Genomic DNA, 25,453 nt, shown 5'->3' with positions numbered 1-25,453 from the left:
GGCGGATTAGAGATTTTTTTATTGATAATTTCTGTCGAGAGGTGTGAACAGCTCCTCCCCTGCGTGCTGGTGTCTAAACGACGAGAGGATTCAGATATCGAGTGGTGCAGATCCAGCCCCAGGCCTGGGAGTGCTGGTGCAGGATTTCCAAAAGGCTCATTTGCAGTGTAGGAAAGAACTGCAGATGCTGGGTTAAATCGAAGATAGACACAAAATGCTGGAGTAACTCAGCGGGACAGGCAGCATCTCTGGAGAGAAGGAATAGGTGACATTTCGGGTCGAGACCCTTCCTAAAGGGCCTGTCCCACTTTCACGACCTAATTCACGACCTCTGCTGAGTTTGCCCTTGACTCATACTCGCAGCATGGTCGTCACGAGCTCGTAGCGGGCCGTGATGCTAGACGTAGGTACTTGTGGCATCAAGTAGGTCGGGTCGTTTTTCTAGCCTGATGAAAAATGTCCACGAGTAAAAAAGGTCGTGAATTAGGTCGTGAAAGTGGGACAGACCCTTTAGACTCCAGCTTTTTGTGCTTCTCAAAGTTTAGAAGGAAGTTCTGGAGTTGAGTCTGAAGAAGGGTCTCGACCCGAAACGTCACCCACTCCTCTCCAGAGATGCTGCCTGTCCTGCTGAGTTACTGCAGGTTAATTTGCAGGTTGTGTCGACAGGTACGAAAGGCAAATGCAATGCTATCATTCATTTCGAGAGGAGTAGAATGTAAAAGGATGTAATGCAGCCTTAGAGGCTTGCAACGTTGAGGAGACTGCGTGCTGGAGTCACTAGGACTGGTAGGTGCCGGAAACGCAGACAAATTTCCCGTCGTACTCTGAGGTAGTCAGGCACTTGAGGAAGAAGTGGCCCAGGTCGTGTTTGGAGATGACTCGGCCTCCCCTTTCACCGACTGCCACGGCGTAGTTCCCCGTCAGCGGCAACGCATCTGTCAGAGGAAGAGTCACGTTAAATAAACCACAGCGCAGAACTAGTAAATGCGAATAAGGAGCAGATAAATAGGATCGTCAGGATGTTGGAAACATAGAAAAATAGGTGCCGGGGTAGGCCATTCGGCCCTTTGAGCCAGCACCACCATTCGATATGATCATGGCTGATCATCTAATATCAGTACCCCGTTCCTGCTTTGGTGTTGCACAGAAAGCATCCTATTGGCAAAGGAAGACAAAGTGCTGGAGTAACTCAGGGTCAGGCAAGCAGCTCTGGAGAACATGGATAGGGCAGCACGGTGGTGCAGCGGCAGAGTTGCTGCCTCACACCGCCAGAGACACGATTTCGATCCTGATTATGGGCGGCGTCTGTACGGAGTTTGTAATTTCTCCCTGTGACAGCGTGGGTTTTCCCCGGGTGCTCCGGTTTCCTCCCACACTCCAAAGACGTACAGGTTTGTAGGTTAATTGGCTTTGGTAAAATTGTTAATTGACCCTAGTGTTAGTGTAAGGAGTGATCGCTGGTCGGCATGGACTCGGTGGGCCGAAGGGCCTGTATCCACGCTGTATCTCGAAAGTCTAAAATCGGTACTCTGTATTTTTCTCTTCTCTCTACGTATTGTACTTGAGTTTGGTTTGATTTTATTCATGTATAATATAAAACATAGAAAATAGGTGCAGGAGGAGGCCATTTGGCCCTTCGAGCTAGCACCGCCATAAATTGTGATCATGGCTGATCGTCCACAATCAGTAACCCGTTCCTGCCTTCTCCCCATATCCCTTAATTCTGCTAGCCCCTAGAGCTCTATCCAACTATTTTAAATTCATCCAGTGAATTGGCGTCCACTGCCCTCTGTGGCAGAGAATTCCACAAATTCACAACTCTCTGGGTGAAAACGTTTTTTCTCATCTATGTTTTAAATGGCCTCCCCTTTATTCTTAGACTGCGGCCCCTGGTTCTGGACTCCCCCAACATTGGGAACATGTTTCCTGCATCTAGCTTGTCCAGTCATTTTATAATTTTATACGTTTCTATAAGATCCCCCTCATCCTTCTAAATTCCAGTGAATACAAGCCCAGTCTTTCCAATCTTTCCTCATATGACAGTCCCGCCATCCCGGGGATTAAACTGGTGAACCTACGCTGCACTGCCTCAATAGCAAGGATGTCTTAGTATCAGATCGGATAGTATCAGATTTGTTTGGATAGCATGCAAAGCAAAACGTTTCACTGCACCTCGGTACAGGTGACAATAATAATCCTCAACCTGAAAATTCATGCAAAACTCATTTGGGAGAGGGATGGAAAGGAAAAATGGATTGTCCCGGAAAGGATGGGGGGTAAACACAATTCTTGCTCACTCATGATGCAGCTTTTTTTAACACAAAAAATACAACTCTCAGGGGGAGCGGGGAATGTTATATTGGAGACAAGTAATGCTTTACATAATAAGACATAGAGTGCTGGGGTAACTCAGCGGGTCAGGTAGCATCTCTGAACATAGATAGGCAATGTTTTGTGTTGGGACCTTCCCTTCAGTCTGATTGTGGTCAGGGAGGGATAGGTGGGGGCAGGACAAAGCCTGGCAAGCGATGTCTAACTTGTATTGGTCTATTATTCCCACGTGTACCATGATACAGTGGAAAGCTTTGTTTGTGTTAAACTTGAGCCAGCTCCTGGACATGTCCCGAGTTGTGAAGAAGGAGCACAGATATCACGTAACAGTGTAATAATAGGTCACTGTCACCGGTCTTTCACAGCAGAGCTTATGCTGCAGTCAGTGTGGTTTGGCTTCAGAGTCTGAATCCTGCACCAACCTGCACCTATGAGAATTGCCCACCAGAGGGTGATGTTGAGGGCTGGGCAATGACAAGACAACAGTGGAGACACAAGAAACTGCAGATGCTGGAATCTTGAGAAAAACACAAAGTGTTGGAGTAACTAAACAGGACAGGCAGCGTCCGTAGAGGACGTAAAGGTGACGTTACTCAGATCTGTTTCGGGTCGGGAGAAAATATCATCTGTCCATTCCCTCCACAGATGCTGCCTGACCCGCTGAGTTCCTCCAGCACTTTGTGTTTTGTGTAAGACAACATGCTCAATATCATAGGTAGACAAAAATGCCGGAGAAACTCAGCGGGTGAGGCAGCATCTATGGAGCGAAGGAAATAGGCAATGTTTCGGGCCGAAACCCTTCTTCAGACTGATGTGAGGGTGGGGGGGAGGGGCGGGAAGAAGAAAGGAAGAGGTGGAGCCAGAGGGCTGAGGGAGAGCTGGGAAGGGGAGGAGACAGTAAGGACTACCTGAAATTAGAGAAGTCAATGTTCATACCACTGGGGTATAAACTGCCCAAGCAAAATATGAGGTGCTGCTCCTCCAATTTCCAGTGGTCCTCACTCTGACCACGGAGGAGGCCCAGGACAGAAAGGTCTGATTCGGAATGGGAGGGGGAGTTGAAGTGCTGAGCCACCGGGAGATCAGGTTGGTTATTGCGAACCGAGCAGAGGTGTTCGGTGAAGCGATCGCCGAGCCTAAGCTTGGTCTCACCGATGCTGATCAGCTGACATCTAGAGCAGCGGATGCAATAGATGAGGTTGGAGGAGGTGCAGGTGAACCTCTGTCGCACCTGGAAAGACTGCTTGGGTCCTTGAATGGAGTCAAGGGGGGAGGTAAAGCGACAAGTGTAGCATTTCTTAAACATGCTCAATATCATAATGACCTCGAAGGTGAACCATCTTAAAACCACAGTGACTGACACCCAAAATCAATTAACTCCTTCTTCAATACAAAAGAAAGTCTAACCATCAATGTGAGGTGGGAACACAGCAACGTAGTCAAGGCCAGAGTTCTTCAGCACTTCATACATCCTCTGGTGGTCTTTGGTCACATCCAGGAGACGCGGGGGGACCTTGGCTTCATCCCACAACAGGAATGCTGTAGAAATGGAATCATCACATCAACGGAGTTTATCACCCTGAGATTTCACCAGATAATCAAGAAAAAGTGTTTTACTGTCATTTCTCCCAGATAGAGCAATGAAATTCTTACTTGCAGCAGCACAATAGAATATGTAAACATAGTACTCTGTAAACAATATAATAAAGAGAGAAAAAAGTTCAGTGTGTGTTTATACACATACTCACATGTACACACACACACACACACACACATATATATAAACTAAGTGGGACCCGTTGGGTCCCATGTTCACACGGGAGGGCTGGTACCCTGACGCAATATTCCACCTCTCCACCAGTGGGGGGGGGGGGGGTTCTGGAGCGCTGGTATGGGTGTTGTTTGCTGCAGGGACTACTGGTCTCCAGAGGGTTAGAGGAGGAGGAGCCATCTTGGGGAACGGCTGCTAACCAGCAGCCGTCCGTTTAATTAGCTTTTTGTAAGTTTTTAGTTAGTCCTGTGTCTCATCTGTTTGGAGAAATGGACTTTTAAATGTGGGGGGTAGGGGGCAATTTTGTTTCTAGGTCCCTACCTGGTCGGTGAGGCAGCTTTTTCTCCGGGCTGCCCCGTCGACCCGTCCTCGTGGCCTACCAGCGGGCGTGGAGCGCCGTTTCCTGGCGGGGACCGCCCAGCACCTCGGCCTCGGTGGCGGCACAGCGCTGGAGCGCTATCGTGGAGCGGAGCGGGCGATGCCTTGCCTGGGTCGCCGCGCTGGATCGACGCGCTGGAGCTCCGGTGAGCTGAGACCGCCGAGTTCAACACCTCCGGGTTGTGGGTCTGCGGAGCGGAGCGGGCGGCGCTGATTTCAACATCGGGAGCCTGGGAGCTCCAATCCGGCGCGTCCCTGTCAGCCTCGGAAGCCGCGGTCCCCAGTCAGGAAGCGGCCGTTCCAGGTGGCCCAGCTGCTGAGAGGACTCTCCCGACGCCGGGGCAACACCACCCGATGAGAACGGCCAGGAACATCGGGCCTCCGTAGAGGCAACTGCGGTGGCCTCAATAGGCCTGACTTTGGGTGAACTTCGGGTTGGGGACTGGACATTGTGCCTTCCCCCACAGTGGTATCCATTGTGGGGGGATGATTGTTTGTCTGTACGTAATCCTGTTAGTCTTTGTCCAAGATGGCTGCCGTGAAGAGAGAGTGGACGCTGGCGCGCTTTAGCTGCCGCTGCTCTCTCTTCACATTGTGTTTTTGATTTTTTGTTTTTGGACTGAAATCTGTTTTTAATTTGTGTTTCTGTGATGTCTTTATTATTTATTTTATTCTGATTATATGTTTTTTATTCCTGTTAATCTTTGTAAGGTGTCCTTGAGATGTCTGAAAGGCGCCCAAAAATAAAATTTATTATTATTATTATTATTAGTATGGACATTGTGGGCCAAATGGATTCTTGGGGTGGCAGCTCAGTCCCTCAAGCCTGATGTGCTGGCAGCTCACTCACGGCTGGTGGGCTGGCAGTTGACTCACGGCTATTCCTTGAAATTCCATTTCAAGCAGAGTGCAAGGCCACCAAATTCAAATCCATTTTCCTACCATTTCAAGCAGGGTGCAAGGCCACCAAATTAAAGTGCAGTTTCATACCACTTCAAGCAGGGTGCAAGGCCACCAAATTCAGGTTCAGTTTCCTACCACTTCAAGCAGGGTGCAAGGCCACCGAATTCGTGCAGTTTCCAACCACTTCAAGCAGGGTGCAAGGCCAACAAATTCAAGTGCAGTTTCATACCACTTCAAGCAGGGTGCAAGGCCACCAAATTCAAATGCAGTTTCATACCATTTCATGCAGGGTGCAACGCTACCACATTCAAATGCAGCTTCATACCATTTCAAACAGGGTGAAAGCACCATAAAACCACACAAAACACCACACTCACAGTTCAGTAGATATTCTGTGTGTTCAGTTGATTCACAGCTCACTCAGAGTCGTGACCTCTCCCTCCCCCATCATGCAGAGACTGAGCCACACCCACACTTCTGGGTTTTATAATCCCTCCCCCTCCCACCGGAAAAGGTGTGGCCTTCATTGCGTGATTGACAGGAGAGAGATTCTCAACATTTTTTAAACACTAATAACACTTATTTTTCATTGATGGGAAGAATCCTCTGCACCTGATGAGCAGAGGGGGACTGAGTAAGATGGCCAAAAATCACAGCCGTAAGTTTTATCTAAATTCAATATAGTGCAAACAGGAAGTTGTCGTTTAGACAAACAACCACTTGCAGTGCCTTTTTACTTCAACCCAAACCCCCCAAACCATTTGCAGTGCCTTTTTACTTCAACCCAAACCCCCCAAACAACCATTTGCAGTGCCTTTTTACTTCAACCCAACCATATTTTCATTTTTAAACCACATTGAGGGCACTCACAGTTGGGTAGACATGTGTTCAGTGTTATTCAGAGCTCAGAGAGACACGACCCTCTCGCTTCCTCCATCTTGCAGAGACTGAGTGAGGCACACCACTTCCGGGTTTTATAGTCCCTCCCACGAGCAGGGGCAGCAGAGAGAATGGCAAAACATTTAAAAACATTAATACCTCTCTGATTTTTCTTTGATGGGAAAAATCCTCCGGTCCAGTCCGGTGGAGGGGGGCTCTGAGCGAGGTGGCCAGAAATGACGGCCATAAGTGGCGGCGTTCTCTCGGAAATAACATCGCAGTGAGTCAAAAGCGGTCAAGACTACTACTTTTAGTAATATAAGATATATACACACAAACATATATATATATACACACACACATATATATATAGTTATATATATACACACACACACATATATATATATATACGCACACACACATACATATGTACACACAAAATAATATACAATAATAATGGGAAGAACTGCAGATGCTGGTTTAAACTGAGGATAGACACAAAAAGCTGGAGTAACTCAGCGGGACAAGTAGCATCTCTGGAGAGAAGAAGATGCTACCTGCCTTGCTGAGTTACTCCACCATTTTGTGTCTATCTCCATCCCTTAACTTACAGCATCAATTAAAAGATTAGCGAGTGACTTATTGAATTTCCTGGGTGCAGGTTGGATTGCATTGCCAACGTTATGTGACTCCATTTTAAACCCCGCTCTCAGGTCATGAGCCGGGTGCTGAAGGGTGCAAGAAAATAGACAGCAGCCTTCGACTTACTTGACATGCAGCCCACTATCTTTCTCACACTGTGGGCCTTCATTGCCTCAATAATATTCCTGGTTCCCTCCGACATCATGGTCGTGGGGCCTGTTGGAAGGGAAAAAACAAAACAAACAGGCACGGTGACGGATTGGTAGAGTTTCTGCCTCACACGCCAGAGGTCTGGTCCTACGGGTGCTGTCTGTACGGAGTTTGTACCTTCTCCCAGTGACCTGCGTGGGTTTTCTCCGGGTGCTCCGTTCCCCCCACAGTCCAAAGGTGTACAGGTTTGTAGGCTAATTGTCTTTGGAAACAATTGTAAATTGTCCCTAATGTGTGTAGGATATTGTTAGTGTGCGGGGTGTTTGATGGTCCACGTGGTCTCGGTGGGCCGAAGGGCGTGTTTCCGCGCTGTATCTCTAAACTAAACCAGTGAACCAAGTGAGATTAAGGGCCTGTCCCACTTGGTTGTCATTTGCGCATCACGCAGATGGTGAGCGAAGATTTTGTACATAATCGTATCTGCCTCGATCACCCCCCCCCCCCCCCCGGTAATTAATGCGTTCCTGACACCCACAAAAACACCTGCCCCGCACATCTCCATTAAACTTTCCCCCTCAAACCGTTAGCTTTTCTAGGTGAAGCTGTTCTGGATTCTCAGCATCACCTCCTTCTCGATATCAAACTGCACCATAGTTTATTTATAGTCTACGCACTGATCTCACTGTTCTATAAATACCTGATGTATTAATAAAACAATTGGTAGCAAATCCCTGGGAACTGGGAACCATCATCTCGAAGGACCTTAAATGGGGGGCGACCATCGACTCCACAGTCAAAAAGGCACAACAGAGGATGTACTTCCTGCGGCAGCTGAGGAAACACAATCTGCCACAGGCAATGATGGTCCAATTCTACACAGCCGTCGTAGAGTCTGGCCTCACCTTCTCCATCATGGTCTGGTTTGGCTCAGCCACCAAGCACGACACCTGGAGGCTGCAGCGAATCGTCCGATCAGCAGAGAAGGTTATTGGCTGCAACCTTCCCTCCATTGGTGAACTGTACACTGCAAGGGCCAGGAAGCGAGCGGGCAAGATCATCTCTGACCCCTCTCACCCTGGCCACAAACTCTTTGAATCACTTCCCTCTGGAAGGCGACTCCGGACTGTCAAAGCTGCCACAGCCAGACATAAAAACAGTTTTTATCCACGAGTAGTTGCTCTACTCAACAGCCAAAAATCTGTAGCCTCCCTTTGATCTGGTATTTTGTTGGTTCACCTGCTTGATCAATGGTGTTTTATCATTAATGTTTTATTATTATTATTAATGTTTAGTGTTTTCTGAGTCATTCGTAACTGTCACTGTGTGTCATGTTGTTACTTGTGGGCGGAGCACCAAGGCAAATTCCTTGTATGTGAATACTTGGCCAATAAACTTACTCACTTAAATCCCTCTGTCAGTAAACTGGGCTCGCAATGTGGATGAATAGTATGGAAACATTAAAGGATTAAAAGAATAATGTAAATGCTGGAAATTGCGGCTGATCTAATGGGAAGTGCAGCTGGCATGACAGGCTGAACAACCCAACCTCTTCTTTATCTTACAGTCCTATTTCCAATAGAGGTGGCACAATGGTGAAGTTGCTGCCTCACAGCGCCAGAGACCCGGGTTCAATCCTGACCTCGGGAGTTGTCTGTGCGGAGTTTGTACGTTCTCCCTGTGACCTGCGTGGGTTTTCTCCAGGTGCTCCGGTTTCCCAAGACGTACAAGTTTGTAGGTTCATTGGCTTTGGTAATTTTGTAAAATTGTCCCTAGTGTGGAGGAGTGTGTTCGTGTAAAGGGGTTGATCGCTGATCAGCGCGATCTTGGTCAGATGAAGATGCAGATCCAAGATGCAGGACAGAACGCCACAGGAGATCCTTCTTCCCTTTGGCTATCAAACTGTACAACTCCTCCCCCTTCTGTCGGGGGGTCGACTGACTCCCCTTCCCCACCTCACCTCCCAATTCTTTGCACATCCCCAATCATTACCACTCATCACATGTTTTATTTGTTCCATGTATTTTGTGTTTTAAGACTGTTGGCAGATCATTTCTCTCCTGGGATGAATTACGTTCTATCGTATCGTATTGAAGGACCTGTTTCCACGCAATATATCGAAAGTCTAAAGGGTACCCAGAGTTCAGGGAAAGGCCCACCCAGCCTATATAAGTGATCTTATTCCTCTCCCTTCTCACGGCACTATGAATATTTATATTCCTTTCTTCCCTAAATTGTATTTATCCAATCAGTATTCGAGATGAATACACTCGAAATACACTCTTAAAAATAGCGGAGTCATGTATTGGATGACATGATGAGGAAAATTGGTAAAAGCAGAAATCTTGTATATGAAGGAGACAAGATTAGCGTATTCAGAGATTACCCCGTGGAAGTTGCTAAGAAAAGAGCATTGTTCACAGAAACAAGAAGAATACTGAAGAACATAAAGAATCTGAGATATGGACTGTTATACCCCGCAACACTGAGAGTCAGTTACGAGAAGAAGGAATACTTCTTCATCAAGCACACGGAAGCATTTGAATTTGCCAAGAACGTCGAGGACAAGATCGAAGATTGAAAAATATTCAACTCTTAACACCTACCTATCTCGCAGAGAAGATATGGAACTCTAAACTTTAAACTATTATATTTAAGAGTTGCTTAAAATTCGCAATAAGAATTGGGTATATTTCCTACAACGGATATATATAAAACTAACATTCTAGTACTAACCTCTAACCTCTAACAACTATTAATAATCAAGAATATTAACTAACACTAACTAATGATAACAAGATTATTTAGATTATTTAAGAATTAATTAAAAGTATGAAATATAAGTAAAGTATGATTCAGGTATTTTATAATGAGAAATGTCTGATGGCCCTTGCCCTGATGTTTTCGTTTTTGATTATTCTTTGATAAATGTTTAGATTATACAAAACTAATATCTCAATTTGAGACTATTAATTATACCATTAATGGAATATAATCAATATTTCTTTCCCCCCCACAAATTGTATGCATCGAATTGGAAACTTTCCTTTTAAGGAAAGCACGGAGCTAGTATTTTTATAAACCAAAAGCTACGGAAGTCCATAGATGCTTAGCCACATTAGGGTGGCTATCACTAACTGCACTAATTGTAGTTGTAGTTGCTTTTCTTTCTTACTTTCCACACTTTACTAACCCTATTAGCTATCACCTTTTTATCTTATATCACATTATATTTTGTATATGGAATGGAATTGCATATTTTATTTAAGGAGATACGTTCGGATGGAAAACAGACGTGACCTAAAATTCATCTACCTGAAGTTCAAGTATAAGGTAGGGTTGAGTGTGCTGAATCACCTGCTCTACCACTTAATCACAAGATGCAAGACATGAATATAAAAATTGGGGGTGAGGGAATTAAATTCTGTAGTTGGAATGTTAAGGGAATTAATGAACCTATCAAGAGAGGCAAAGTGTTAGCACATTTAAAATCATTGAAAACAGATATAATATTTCTCCAGGAGACACATCTTAAAAAGGAAGCACAACATAGACTGAAAGCAAAATGGATTGCTAAAGCGTACCATTCTTCATTCACACATAAATCAAGAGGTGTTGCAATATTAATTCGTAAAGGTATACCCTTTAAACATATATCAACGATAGAAGACATTGAAGGCAGATATATTATAATAATAGGGGAGTTATACTTAAAAAAGGTGACTCTCCTCAATGTGTATGGACCAAATTTTGATAGCCCTCTGTTTTTTAAGAGAATTCTTAACAATATCCCGGAAGGTACACAACAAAACTTAATAATTGGTGGAGATTTAAATTGTACATTGGATGCTTGTTTGGACAGATCATCAACTCAAAGAAAACTAAAATCTCGATCAAGTGAATTTTTAAATTCATACATTAATACCACTAATATTAAGGACGTTTGGAGAATTGAAAATCCATCGGGCCGAGAATATTCATTTTACTCACCAGTACATAAAACTTACTCAAGGATAGACTATTTTTTGGTAGATTCAAAACTTATCCCATTCACCTATAACTCACAATATCACAACATCATAATCTCAGACCATGCCCCATTAACATTTATGATCAAAGTAAACGGAATGGCAGAGACACAGTCACAATGGAGATTTAATCCCCAAATCTTAAAAGATAAGTCATGTAATGAATATCTAGTAAAACAGATTAAAATGTTTTTTGAGGCTAACGATAGCCCTGAAATCTCTGCCTCGCTTCTTTGGGAAACATTTAAAGCATTTGTACGAGGAGCATTAATTTCTTCCCAATCATTTTTTAATAAAGAGAATAGGGCCAAACAAAAGAAACTGGAAATGGAAATAAAGCAATTAGACACAGAAAATGCAGCAGCACCATCCACGATAAAACACAATAAAATTGCAGTATTGAAATATAAATTAAACAAGATTTATTCAGACCAAGTTATAAAACTTTATCAACATACAAAACAATTAAATTTTGAATTTGGTGACAAACCACAAAAACTATTAGCGCGTCAACTTCGCAAATTGGACGGGGAAAAAACAATATACAAAATTAGAACAGATAAGGGAGAAACATTAACATTGCCTAAAGATATTAATGATAGATTTCTACAATACTATCAAAAATTGTATTCATCTAAAATAACAGAACAATCAACGGGAATGGAAACATTTTTACAGAATTGTAAGTTTACGGGTCTAGATCAGAAAGAGAGAGAATTGCTAGGGGCTGAAATTACGATAAAAGACATTGAAGAATCAATAAAGTCCTTAAAAAATGGAAAGTCGGCAGGACCCGATGGACTAAATTCGGAATTTTATAAAAAATTTTATGACTTGCTTTCCCCACGCCTACAGACAATGTACAAATATGCTTATACTCAACAGAAACTCCCAGAAACTCTAAATGAATCAACAATCATACTTATACCAAAAACGGACAAGGATCTTGAAGACCCAGGTTCATACAGAGCTATAGCCCTCTTAAATACTGATCAGAAAATATTAACTAAGATTCTATCTAATAGATTGAGCTTAGTGATCAGTAAATTAATACATCCTGACCAAACAGGGTTTATCCCCAAACGGTATTCATTTTTTAATCTGAGAAGATTATTTAATATTATATACTCCAATAGAATCCCCAACGCAGAGCTAGCAATTATCTCGTTAGATGCTGAAAAAGCATTTGACCAGGTAGAATGGCCATATTTATTTTCGGTGATGGAAAAATTTCAACTAGGAGAGAAGTACTGCACATGGGTTAAATTGTTATATTCTAACCCAACAGCTAGAATATTAACAAACAAAATGTTATCAACTAAATTTAATCTCTCTAGAGGCTGTAGACAAGGATGTTCACTATCCCCACTATTATTTGCTCTTGCAATTGAACCCCTAGCAGAAAGCGTTAGAAACCATCCAGGAATATTTGGATACAATACTAGAGACACAAGGAATAAAATCTCCTTATATGCAGATGATATACTAATATATATTACAAAATTAGAAACTAGTATTCCAAACCTATTAAATCTAATAACTCAATTTGGTCAGTTTTCGGGATATAGAATCAATTGGAATAAAAGCGAAATCATGCCAATAACAAAATTTAATTTACATACAATACAACAATCCCCTTTTAAAATAGTTAAAGATAAATTTAAATACTTAGGAATCTGGGTAACTAAGACATATACCTCTTTATTTAAACTAAATTTCCCACCCTTACTGAATAAACTACATAAGAATATTCAATACTGGAAAACACTCCCCATTTCAATGCTTGGGAGAATTAATGCTATAAAAATGATTTTTTTACCGCAACTACTGTACCTACTTCAATTAATTCCGATATATATCCCAAAAACTTTTTTCAAAAAAGTCGACTCCATTGTTACAAGTTTTGTCTGGGATTATAAGAATCATAGAATAAGTAAAAAACACTTATGTAAATCAAAGATAAATGGAGGTCTGGCTTTGCCAAATTTCTTATTTTATTTTTGGGCAGTCCATATTAAAAACATGAATTTTTGGCTGGAAGAAATGGACCAACAACCAGATTGGCTAATGATGGAAAAGGAAGACTGTCTACCTTTTGAAATTGGACCGATCATATTTGCCCCCACAAAACAGCACAAAAAAACCTATAAAGAAAACCCCATAATACATAGTGGAATACGAATTTGGAAACAAATAAAAAAAGATTTAAAATTGAATAATATACCACTCTGCCTTCCCATTGTAAATAATCCTTTGTTCAAATCATCCTTTATGGACAAAGGTTTCACACAATGGAAAAATCATGGAATCAAAAATATAGGACATCTTTATGGGAAAGGTACTTTTCTTTCATTTCAAGAGTTACAACTGAATTATGGACTGCACTCAAATAATTTTTTCAGATATCTACAAATTAGAGATTATGTTAAATCTAATACACAAGTTTACAAAAATAGGGAATCAGAAATTCTTGATGAGTGTCTGAACAAGCATCCTAATACTGAAAAACTAATAGCTTATATTTATAACACCCTACTAAATAACGAGGTACCACCGACCGAACTACATAGATACAAATGGGAAATTGAAATAGGTCATCCTATCACGAAAGATATGTGGGACGAAAGTTTACAACAAATACATCAATGTTCATTAAATGCCAGACATATTTTAATACAATTCAAGGTCTTACATAGACTACACTTCTCTAAAATAAAACTAAATAGAATTTTCCCACAAATCTCTCCTATTTGTGATAAATGTCTACATTTAGAGGCTAATTTAACACATACATTTGCAAACTGTATAAAACTTAAACATTTCTGGACAGATATTTTTGAAATAACTTCAAAAGTTATTAATACAAAACTGGACCCAGACACAAAATTAATAATACTTGGAATATCAGAACAAAGCTTAACACTCACAACAAACCAAAGAAACTTCCTCAATTACAGTATAATAACCGGAAAAAAATTAATATTAAAATTTTGGAAAGGCCCTACAACCCCCACAATCAAAATGTGGATTACGGAAATGTCGGAGACCCTATACTTAGAAAGAATTAGACTTGTCTTAATGGACAAACAAGATCTTTTCCATAAAATTTGGGCTCCATTCATTAACTATCTGAAGGGATAGACTGGCACAGCACGAGGACCCAGCTGAAACTTGAACTCAGGAACAGATGAAAAACTATACTCTATACTTTATAACCTACGAACCTATCTCCATTGATGTATCACAGGTAACCCATTCCACCTTCCTTGTTTTTCTGTTGTGTTTTTTTTTTTTTTTTTTTTTCTTCCTCTTTTATTTGTAACTTTCTACCCTCTCTTTTTCTCGCTTTCTATAAAAAATAAAAATACTAGAAGCAGAAGTAATTGATAATGGAAAATTTTAATAATGTATGACTGATGTATATGAAAAGTTTTTTTTCTACTATAATATGTAATTACATTGTATAATATGTCTACTTCTAATAAATAAATAAAATAAAAAAAAAAAAAAAAAAAAAAAAAAAAAAAAAAAAAAAAAAAAAAAAAAAAAAAAAAAAAAAAAAAAAAAAAAAAAAAAAAAAAAAAAAAAAAAAAAAAAAAAAAAAGAAAACAAAAAATAGCGGAGTCAGGGGATATGGGGAGAAGGCAGGAACGGGGTACTGATTGGGGATGATCAGCCATGATCACATTGAATGGCGGTGCTGGCTCGAAGGGCCGAATGGCCTACTCCTCCTGCACCTATTGTCTATTGTCTATTGAATACTCCAGGTGGAAGGGAAGTGCATGATTACATAATTACTGCCCCAAGATCCAGCGGAGAGACTCACTCAGATCGTTCCTGGTTCCCAGAATGACGATGACCCCGTCTTGACCTTTGACGGCCTTTTGGACATCGTCCTTGATCAGGACGTCACCCACAACGACGTTGACCCCCTTGTGCTCTGCGGGCAGTCTGGCCGGGTCACGGACCAGGACAGTCACATCATGGCCTAGGAGACAAGAGAGAGAGAGAGAATGGTCTCAGAACAGGTGCAAAGAAACACTAATTCAGCCATTGAAACTTCAGAGACTCAGGACAATCAACATTCCCTCCACGTTTGTGGCTCGGGTCCATATCCCGCACTAACACTGGGTATTTTGCACATGGTAACACAGATTGTGTTGACAAAGTAGTTTTTTTCACCATTTTTTTTATTTTTTTTTATTTCAAAATAGACTTTATTCAGGTAATAAATATATCCAATACAATAAAAAGGGGGGAAAATAAATAAAACAATAAATATCCAATACATGAACCGTTCAAAAAAAAAAATCATCCGACATTGTACAAACTATTCAATACAGTCTACATAGTTTGTTCAAATTTCACAAATTTGTCCCCCACCCTTGCCACTCACGTGGCCCACTGGCATGGAATCCCTTCCCTTGTTTTGAGGGGCGTCTCCACCACATTCTGCGCCCCCATGTCCAGCAGCGGAAGGACCCTAGACCATGGTCTGTTTTTTTCCCCACAAATTAACTTCCAAACTCGAAATCACCAGTGATTTAGGGGTTCAAGATTTGTTCGATGTAACTTTAATCTAACCCTCTAATACCTTTTATGTCCAGAGTGTTGGAAGATGTATATAGAAATTGGCCTTTATAACAAGAGGAGTTGAGTATAGGAGCAAAGATGTCCTTCTGCAGTTGCACAGAGCACTAGGGAGACCATACCTGGAGTATTGTGTGCAGTTTTGGTCCCCTAATTTGAGGAAGGACATTCTTGCTATTGAGGGAGTGCAGCGTAGGTTTACAAGGTTAATTCTCGGGATGGCGGGACTGTCATATGCTGAGAGAATGGAGTGGCTGGGCTTGTACACTCTGGAGTTTAGAAGGATGAGAGGGAATCTCATTGAAACATATAAGATTGTTAAGGGTTTGGACACGCTAGAGGTAGGAAACATGTTCCCGATGTTGGGGGAGTCCAGAACCAGGGGCCACAGTTTAAGAATAAGGAGTAAGCCATTTAGAACGGAGATGAGGAAACACTTTTTCTCACAGAGAGTGGTGAGTCTGTGGAATTCTCTGCCTCAGAGGGTGGTGGAGGCAGGTTCTCTGGATGCTTTCAAGAGAGATCTAGATAGGACTCTTACAAATAGCGGAGTCGAACTCAGACACCGTAAATTTATTTGATATACTTTTTTTTTAAATCACAATATGTCACATCTATGTGGTTTTTTTTCAAGGACAATCGCAGAGGGGAACTACCAAGGAAGTCTATAATATAAATGCCCCCAAAATAACCAGAGTCCTGAGGTATGAATGCACCATAATAAATAAGGTCATCAAAATTGGTAAAAATGTATGACGACAATCAAAAGAAAATGGGAGGAATCACACTATGTAGTTGGAATATAAGGGGTATTAATGAACCTATTAAAAGGGGCAAGATATTAGCTCAGTTGAAATCATACAACACGGACATTTCGTTTCTACAGGAAACGCATCTTAAACATCAAGATCAGACGAGACTGAGGGCGAACTGGATAGGCCAAACATTTCACTCTTCATTCACTTCCAAATCTAGAGGTACTGCAATCATTATTCGTAAAGGAATTCCATTTAAATCAAAGAATACTATTTCAGATAAGGAAGGGAGATACCTTATAGTAGCAGGAGAGATCAATAATATGCCAATTACGCTGGTAAACATATATGCGCCCAATTTTGATAACCCTCAATTTTTTAATAAAATTCTGAATATAATTGCAGAATTTAATTATCAAAATGTTATAATTGGAGGAGACTTTAACTGTGTTTTAGACCCTTATCTAGATAAATCGATGCAAAAACAAAGAGGTAATATGAAATCTAAAACCAGTGAACTTTTACATACATATATGGAAAACACAAATATAGTAGATGTGTGGAGGATTGCAAACCCGACGGGAAGGGATTATTCGTTTTATTCAACGGTACACAAACCATACTCACGTATAGACTATTTTCTTGTGGATACAAAATTAATTCCGCACACTATGAACCCTAAATACCACATTACTGCGATCTCAGACCACTCTCCGTTAACTTTTGTTTTAAAACTAGAAGGAATGTCTATGAATAAACGTTCTGGAGGTTTAACTCGCAAATTTTAAAAGACCCACAAGGGAGTATATATCTAAAAAAACAGATGGACCTATTTTTTGAGATAAATGATACACCAGATATATCCCCCACGCTATTATGGGAATCCTTCAAAGCATTTATTAGAGGAGTCATTATTTCATTTCAAGCTTATCAAAATAAAAAGAATAAGAATGAACAAAGACATTTAGAAGAACAAATAAAACAATTAGATACAGATATTGCTAAAGATCCAACTATGGATAAACATAATAAAATCCTACTATTGAAATTCAAGCTAAATAAATTACTGTCAGAGAAAGTTATAACATTATTTCAAATCACAAAACAAGAACACTTCGAATTCAGGGACAAACCCCACAAACTTCTAGCACGCCAACTGAAAAAACGGGAAAAAGAGAATGCAATATTAAAGATTAAATCAGACAGAGGGGAATTATTAACATTACCCAAGGATATCAATAAAAGATTTGCTCAATTTTACCAGAATCTATACACATCTAAAACGTTAATAGACAATAATAAAATTTCAGAATTTCTAGATAACTGTAACATAGAAACATAGAAACATAGAAATTAGGTGCAGGAGTAGGCCATTCGGCCCTTCGAGCCTGCACCGCCATTCAATATGATCATGGCTGATCATCCAACTCAGTATCCCGTACCTGCCTTCTCTCCATACCCTCTGATCCCCTTAGCCACAAGGGCCACATCTAACTCCCTCTTAAATATAGCCAATGAACTGGCCTCGACTACCCTCTGTGGCAGAGAGTTCCAGAGATTCACCACTCTCTGTGTGAAAAAAGTTCTTCTCATCTCGGTTTTAAAGGATTTCCCCCTTATCCTTAAGCTGTGACCCCTTGTCCTGGACTTCCCCAACATCGGGAGCAATCTTCCTGCATCTAGCCTGTCCAACCCCTTAAGAATTTTGTAAGTTTCTATAAGATCCCCTCTCAATCTCCTAAATTCTAGAGAGTATAAACCAAGTCTATCCAGTCTTTCTTCATAAGACAGTCCTGACATCCCAGTAATCAGTCTGGTGAACCTTCTCTGCACTCCCTCTAAGGCAATAATGTCCTTCCTCAGATTTGGAAGATTTGGAAGTCACTCTCCATCCTAATGAAGAACTCAACCATATTATGGTCACTCGTGCCCAAGGGGCCACGCACAAGACTGCTAACTAACCCTTCCTCATTACTCAATACCCAGTCTAGAATAGCCTGTTCTCTTGTTGGTTCCTCTACATGTTGGTTTAGAAAACTATCCCGCATACATTCCAAGAAATCCTCTTCCTCAGCACCCCTGCCAATTTGATTCACCCAATCTATATGTAGATTGAAGTCACCCATTATAACTGTTTTATCTTTGTTGCACGCATTTCTAATTTCCTGTTTGATGCCATCCCCAACTCCACTACTACTGTTAGGTGGCCTGTACACAACTCCCACTAGCGTTTTCTGCCCCTTAGTGTTTCGCAGCTCTACCCATATCGATTCCACATCCTCCAAGCTAATGTCCTTCCTTTCCATTGCGTTAATCTCCTCTCTAACTAGCAACGCTACCCCACCTCCTTTTCCTTTCGGTCTATCCCTCCTGAATATTGAATATCCCTGGATGTTTAGCTCCCAGCCTTGGTCACCCTGGAGCCATGTCTCCGTGATCTCAACTATATCATAATCATTAATAGCTATCTGCACATTCAACTCATCCACCTTATTACGAATGCTCCTTGCATTGAGACACAAAGCCTTCAGGCTTGTTTTTACAACGCTCTTACCCCTTATACAATTATGTTGAAAAGTGACCCTTTTTGGTTTTTGCCCTGGATTTATCTGCCTGCCCCTTTTACTTTTCACCTTGCTACCTATTGCTTCTACCCTCATTTTACACCCCTCTGTCTCTCCACTCACACATTTAAGAACCCCCACCACCTCTTATTATTACTACCACAATTAGAACTGAGGGAACAAGAGGAACTGGGAGCACAAATTACTTCTAAGGAGATAGAAGACACAATAAAAACACTAAAGAATGGAAAAACACCAGGACCAGACGGATTCAGTAATGAATTTTATAAATCTTTTTACGACATAGTTACTCCACGATTACAGAAAATGTATACATATGCTTTTAAAGAGCAAAGCTTACCTGAAACACTAGCAGAATCAACGATCATATTAATACTTAAAAAAGATAAGAATATAGAAGAACCAGGATCATATAGAGCTATTGCTTTGTTAAATACGGATCAAAAAATAATAGCGAAAACACTAGCCAGTAGACTAAGCAGGTATGTTAGTAGACTAATAAATGAGGATCAAACAGGATTTATACCTAAGAGACATTCATTCAATAACTTGAGACGTTTGCTTAACATAATGCACTCACATAAATCTCACGACCAAGAGTTATCTATCATCTCACTGGACGCAGAATTTGATCAAGTAGAATGGGATTATATGATTAAAGTATTGCAAAAATTCCAATTGGGAGAGAACTTCATTGCATGGATAAAACTATTATATAACAAACCTACGGCTAGAATACTAACTAATAATATATTATCCTCGAAATTTGAACTATCAAGGGGCAATAGACAAGGTTGTTCATTATCTCCGCTGTTATTTGCTTTGGTAATTGAACCCCTTGCTGAAAAAATAAGAACACACCTGGATATTTACGGTTATAATACAAAATATTCAAATAACAAAATATCCCTATATGCCGATGATGTACTACTGTACATCACAAAACCACAAATTAGTATACCGAATATATTAAATTTAATTGAGGACTTTGGATCCTTCTCAGGATATAGAATAAATTGGAACAAAAGTGAAATTATGTCGATAAAACCAAAAGACTCAACACACCTCAGGAAATTCCCCTTTAAAATAGCTACAGAAAAATTCAAATATTTGGGAATTGAAATTACTAGAAATTACCAGGATATGTTTAAAGCCAATTATAATCCCTTACTGAAGAAATTAAATAATTTGATTAAATTCTGGAAAACACTTCCGATGTCCTTAATAGGCAGAATAAACGCTATAAAAATGATTTTCTTACCACAAATTCTATACCTATATTAAATCAATATGTATATATCTCCCAAAAAAGTTTTTCAAAAAATTGGACTCAGACATTACAAATTTTATATGGGATTATAAATCCCATAGAATACAAAGAACACACCTTAATAAACGAAAAGAGTTGGGGGGTCTAGCGCTCCCTAACTTTATGTATTATAATTGGGCAGTAAATATTAAAAATATGATTCACCTGCTGGACAATTCTGCCCAGCAGGCGGACTGGATTGTAATGGAAAAAGGGGACTGCTCCCCGAGTAATATAGGAGCGATTATCCTCTCACCAATAAATTTGAATAATAAAAATTATAATAAAAATCCAATTATACATAGCACAATTAGAACATGGAAACAAATAAAACAGAATCTAAAATTAAGAAACCTATCTCTCTCAATACCAATAGCCAATAACCCATCGTTTAAACCATCAATCATAGACAAATCATTTATGCAATGGGAAAGAATGGGAATCAAAACGCTCGAAGATCTGTATGTATTGGGAAAATTACTATCATTTCAACAACTACAACTGAAATATAATTTGAAAAATAACCAATATTTTAAATATCTTCAAATTCGTGATTATCTGAAAAAATACACAAAAGACTATCATAATATGCCTTCCGACTTACTGGATGAAGCAATGAAGACAAAGGCGGAATCAGCTAATCTAATATCGTACTTATATAATATCATTTTAAACATAGAAATACCCACAACAGATGGAATTAGAAGAGACGGAACAAGAATTAGCTATAAAAATTTCAAAAGAGAGCTGGGATAATCATTTACTACAGGTGCATAAATGCTCGATCAATGTACGACATACGCTCATCCAATTCAAAACATTACATAGACTATATTATTCAAAAACTAAATTAAATAAACTCTTTCCTAATGTCTCACCAATCTGTGATAAATGTCTGTGTCAAGAAGCTACCATAGTGCATTCTTTTGTTTTTTGTACAAAAATCCAAAAATTCTGGATTGTATTGTATTGTATTGTATTGTGTATTGTATTGATATTTTTTCAAAATTAATTAAAATAAAACTGGTACCAAAACCAGAATGGATCATTTTTGGAATATCGGAAGGTATCCCTGAATTAAACGTGTATCAGAAGAATTTATTCAATTACGGGCTAATAATGGGAAAAAAGCTCATACTTAAATTCTGGAAAAATGCGCCCACACCAACAATAAAAATGTGGACATCAAATATGTTTGAAACATTACACCTGGAAGAGATGAGATTCCTCTTAGCAGGTAAAGCAGACCAATTCCAAAAGACGTGGTCTACGTTTATGGACCTATTACAAGCATGAGGTGCAATAGTAATTTTAAAAATAAATAAATAAATAAATGGTATCAGGACCTGGCAATGGGAGGTAAAACAATAAAAACAGACTTGGTTGGTAGTCCCCTTTCTGCGGAGTTTAATGTTATAATAGAGCGATTGTTCCTACTTTCTTTCTCTTTCTTTTCTAGGGTCTACTTTCTTACTTTACTTCCTTCTCTAACTTCTTTTCTAAAGGGCTTTCTTTTCCCAACACTCTCTTGCACTTCACGACTCTTGCGCACTTTCTTTACTTTCCTTACTTCTATCTTTTTCTTAAAGCTCAAAAAAATGAAGCGGTACAAAAAATGTATTAAGATATATGTGTTGTGTATTATTGTAATTTACCGTACTTCTAATAAAAATAATAAAAAAAAATTTTTTTTAAATAGCGGAGTCAGGGGATATGGGGAGAAGGCAGGATTGTGGATGATCAGCCACGGTCACATTGAATGGCGGTGCTGGCTCGAAGGGCCTAATGGCCTACTCCTCCACCTATTGTCTATTGAAGTGGCTGCTCATGGCTGTTGGGACTGATAGAATCTACTTCCTAAATAAAATTATGGGATTGCTATCGGTTTATTGGTTTGATAGTTGCTGCCACACAGCACTAGAAACCTGGGGTTGAGCCTGACCACGGGTGCTGTCTGTACGGAGTTTGCACGTTCTCCCTGTGAGCTGCGTGGGTATTCCCATGGTGCTCCGGTTTCCTCCCACACTCCAAAGACATACAGATTTGAAGCTTTAAGAAGGAACTGCAGATGCTGGAAATTCGAAGGTGGACAAAAATGCTGGAGAAACTCAGCGGGTGAAGCAGCATCTACGGAGCGAAGGAAATAGGCAACGTTTTGGGCCAAAATGTTGCCTATTCCTTCGATCCATAGATGCTGCCTCACCCGTTAAGTTTCTCCAGATTAGAAGGTTAATTGGCTTGGTAAAATTGTCCCTAGCGTGCAGACAATAGACAATAGGTGCAGGAGGAGGCCATTCGGCCCTTCGAGCCAGCACCGCCATTCAATGTGATCATGGCTGATCATCCCCAATCAGTACCCCGTTCCTGCCTTATCTCCCCATATCCCCTGACTCCGCTATCGTTAAGAGCCCTATCTAGCTCTCTCTTGAAAGTATCCAGAGAACCGGCCTCCACTGCCCTCTGAGGCAGAGAATTCCACAGACTCACAACTCTCTGTGTGAAAAAGTGTTTCCTCGTCTCTGTTCTAAATGGCTTACCCCTTATTCTTAAACTGTGTGGCCCCTGGTCCTGGACTCCCCCAACATCGGGAACACGTTTCCTGCCTCTAAAATGTACAAACCCTTAACAATCGTATATATTTCAATAGGATCCTCTAAACTCCAGAGTGCACAAGCCCAGCTGCTCCATTCTCTCAGCATGTGACAGTCCCGCCATTCTAACTGGCTTGCTCCACCAAAGGGCAGGAGCGTGAGCAACTGCCTCCGTGGCTGCCAGCTGATAAGCCCCCTTCCCTCTGGCATGGGCCATGACTGGTGGAATGGGTGGATAAGGAAGGGTAGGCCTTGACTCATCTACTTATCTGTCCACAGCAGGCTGGCCAAGCCCAGGGGGGAGGAGGGAGGTAGGGGAGGGGGGGTTAATCAGATCAAAGCACCGAGCCTTGACTGTCAGCAAGCCAACACATGGGGATGAATGAATCAGCAAGGGAAAGACTAGCAGTTTGGCAGGAACGACACATTGGAAAGATCAATTGGTTGAAGGCCAGTTATTTTATATAAGAAGATAGACACAAAATGGTGGGGCAACTCGGCACGTCAGGTGCTGCCGGACACGCTGAGTTCCTCCAGCATTTTGTGTTCTATCTTCGGGGTAAACCAGCATCTGCAGTTCCTCCCTAGTCATTGTATTTATATAACATTTTTCACAATCTCAACAAATCCCGGTGTAATCTCATGGTGGAGATGGGCAAATTTGGCAGAAGGGCCTATGTCCATGCAATCTAAACCTAAGGACTTTATCTTTAGTATGCTGTGCTCTTCATCGTTAGAAATGCAACGTGGAAACAGGCCCTTGGCCCATCAAGTCCATGCCAGCCATCGATCACCCGTATACCAGTTCTACCCCCACACAATTTACAGAAGCCAATTTAGTTAAAAACCTGCATGTCTTTGGAGTGTGGGAGGGAAACCAGAGCACCCGGAGGAAACCCGCGCAGTCCACGGGGACAACGTGGAAACTCCGTATGGTAAACACCCGCAGTCAGGATCGAACCCGGGTCTATGAGGCAGCATCTCCACTGCTGAGATAGGTCTGTGTAGGAAGGAATTGCAGATGCTGGTTTAAACCGAAGGTGGGCATAAAATGCTGGAGTAACTCAGCGGGACAGGCAGCATCTCCAGAGGTGGTGTTTATCTTCATATCTCCAGTTCCCCTCTCCTCTCCCCCTCCATTTCTCCACTCCCTTCACAGTGAGTGGGGGGTGGAGGAAAGTGAGGGGGAGAGGGGGAGTGTATGTGGGTCAGTTAACCAGTCTCCCCCCCCCCCCCCATATGGGTTTCGGCCCGAAACGTCGCCTATTTCCTTCGCTCCATAGATGCTGCTGCACCCGCTGAGTTTCCCCAGCAATTTTGTGTACCTTCGATATTCCAGCATCTGCAGTTCCCTTTTGAACACTCCCCCCCCCCCCATATAAATCAGTCTGAAGGAGGGTCCCGGCCTGAAATCTACACCTATTCTTTGTCGCCCGTCCCGCTGCGTTACTCCAGCATTTAGTGTCTGTCCGCAGTGAGACCGACCCTCGAAGGTCAGTGAGACCTCGGACACGTCCTCACCTGCGGCCAGGGCCAGGCGGAGGGTGGCCAGCCCCGTCATGCCGGTGGAGCCGAATATCACAACCTTGCTGCCCATGGTCGAAGGCTTCTCCTCCTCGTCCCAGTGTGTCTGCTTGTTGCTGCTGCTGCTGTTGCTGCTGCTGCTGCTGCTGCTGTTGCTCACCGCGGCTGCAGCTTCGCCTTCCGGGTAAGTCTCCGCCCAGCAGCCGCTCAGATCCTCCCTCTCTCTGTCCACCCTCTCCACCCTTCTCTCCCCCTCCTCTCCACCCCTTTATCGACCTCCCTCTCTCTCTCCTTCTCTCCAAGGGCTCTGCCGCCCCACACCCTCTCCCCCTCTCTTCCCCAACCCCTCCCCTCTGCAACCATGTAACCCGCATTCCTACCTTATCTCTGTCTGACCCCTCTCCCCCTTATCCCACCCACCCACCCCTCCTCTATCTTTCCCCCAACTACTCCTCTAGCCTCCCCCGTCACCTGTCATTCCCCTTCATCCCACCCCCTCTGCGGCTTCTTCCCACCTCTCTTTTTCCACTCCTTCACCTTCCCCATCCCTTATCGATCTCCCCATCCAACATGTGCAGGAAGGATCTGCAGATGCTGGTTTAAACCGAAGATAGACACAACAAGCTGGGTCTGAAGAAGGGTCTCGACCGGAAACATCACCCATTCCTTCTCTCCAGAGATGCTGCCCGTCCCGCTGAGTTACTCCAGCTTTTTGTGTTTATATATATATATTTTTTTTTTACAGCGCAAAAACATGTTAAAAACCGCCAAAATGTTGCATTTTTGCACTGTCACAAATTGTGGAAGTCGGGGTAAGCGTGAGAGACATGTACCCAACTTCAGAATTCCAAACGTTAAGCGAAATGAAGGTAAAGAGAAGCGAGAGCTGAAGGGACAACAGCAGCTAAAGTGCTTGGTGAACATTGGCCGTGCATATATCGGAATTGAAAATATTGGGAATGATCGCGTTTGCTCACTGCATTTCATCAACAGTAAGGCATTATTTGTGTTTTTTCTTGA

General features: G+C 41.7%; 1 protein-coding gene across 1 annotated transcript; it reads right to left on the bottom strand.

The window, feature by feature from the left end:
- On the bottom strand, window positions 1-24,613 carry blvrb (biliverdin reductase B). The gene is made up of 5 exons (XM_033014263.1): window positions 24,431-24,613; window positions 14,906-15,067; window positions 7,031-7,120; window positions 3,739-3,870; window positions 1-935 (listed from the first exon to the last, which is right to left on the bottom strand). Exons 1-5 carry the CDS (start codon window positions 24,504-24,506, stop codon window positions 778-780), a joined length of 618 nt encoding a protein of 205 aa, XP_032870154.1. The 5' UTR covers window positions 24,507-24,613; the 3' UTR covers window positions 1-777.
- Between the last annotated feature and the right edge of the window lie 840 nt (window positions 24,614-25,453).

This window comes from Amblyraja radiata, chromosome 41 (assembly GCF_010909765.2).
Source record: "Amblyraja radiata isolate CabotCenter1 chromosome 41, sAmbRad1.1.pri, whole genome shotgun sequence".
Lineage (NCBI taxonomy): Eukaryota > Metazoa > Chordata > Chondrichthyes > Rajiformes > Rajidae > Amblyraja > Amblyraja radiata.
Note: the sequence above shows the minus strand (reverse complement) of the source record. Positions and strands in the feature narration are given on the sequence as shown.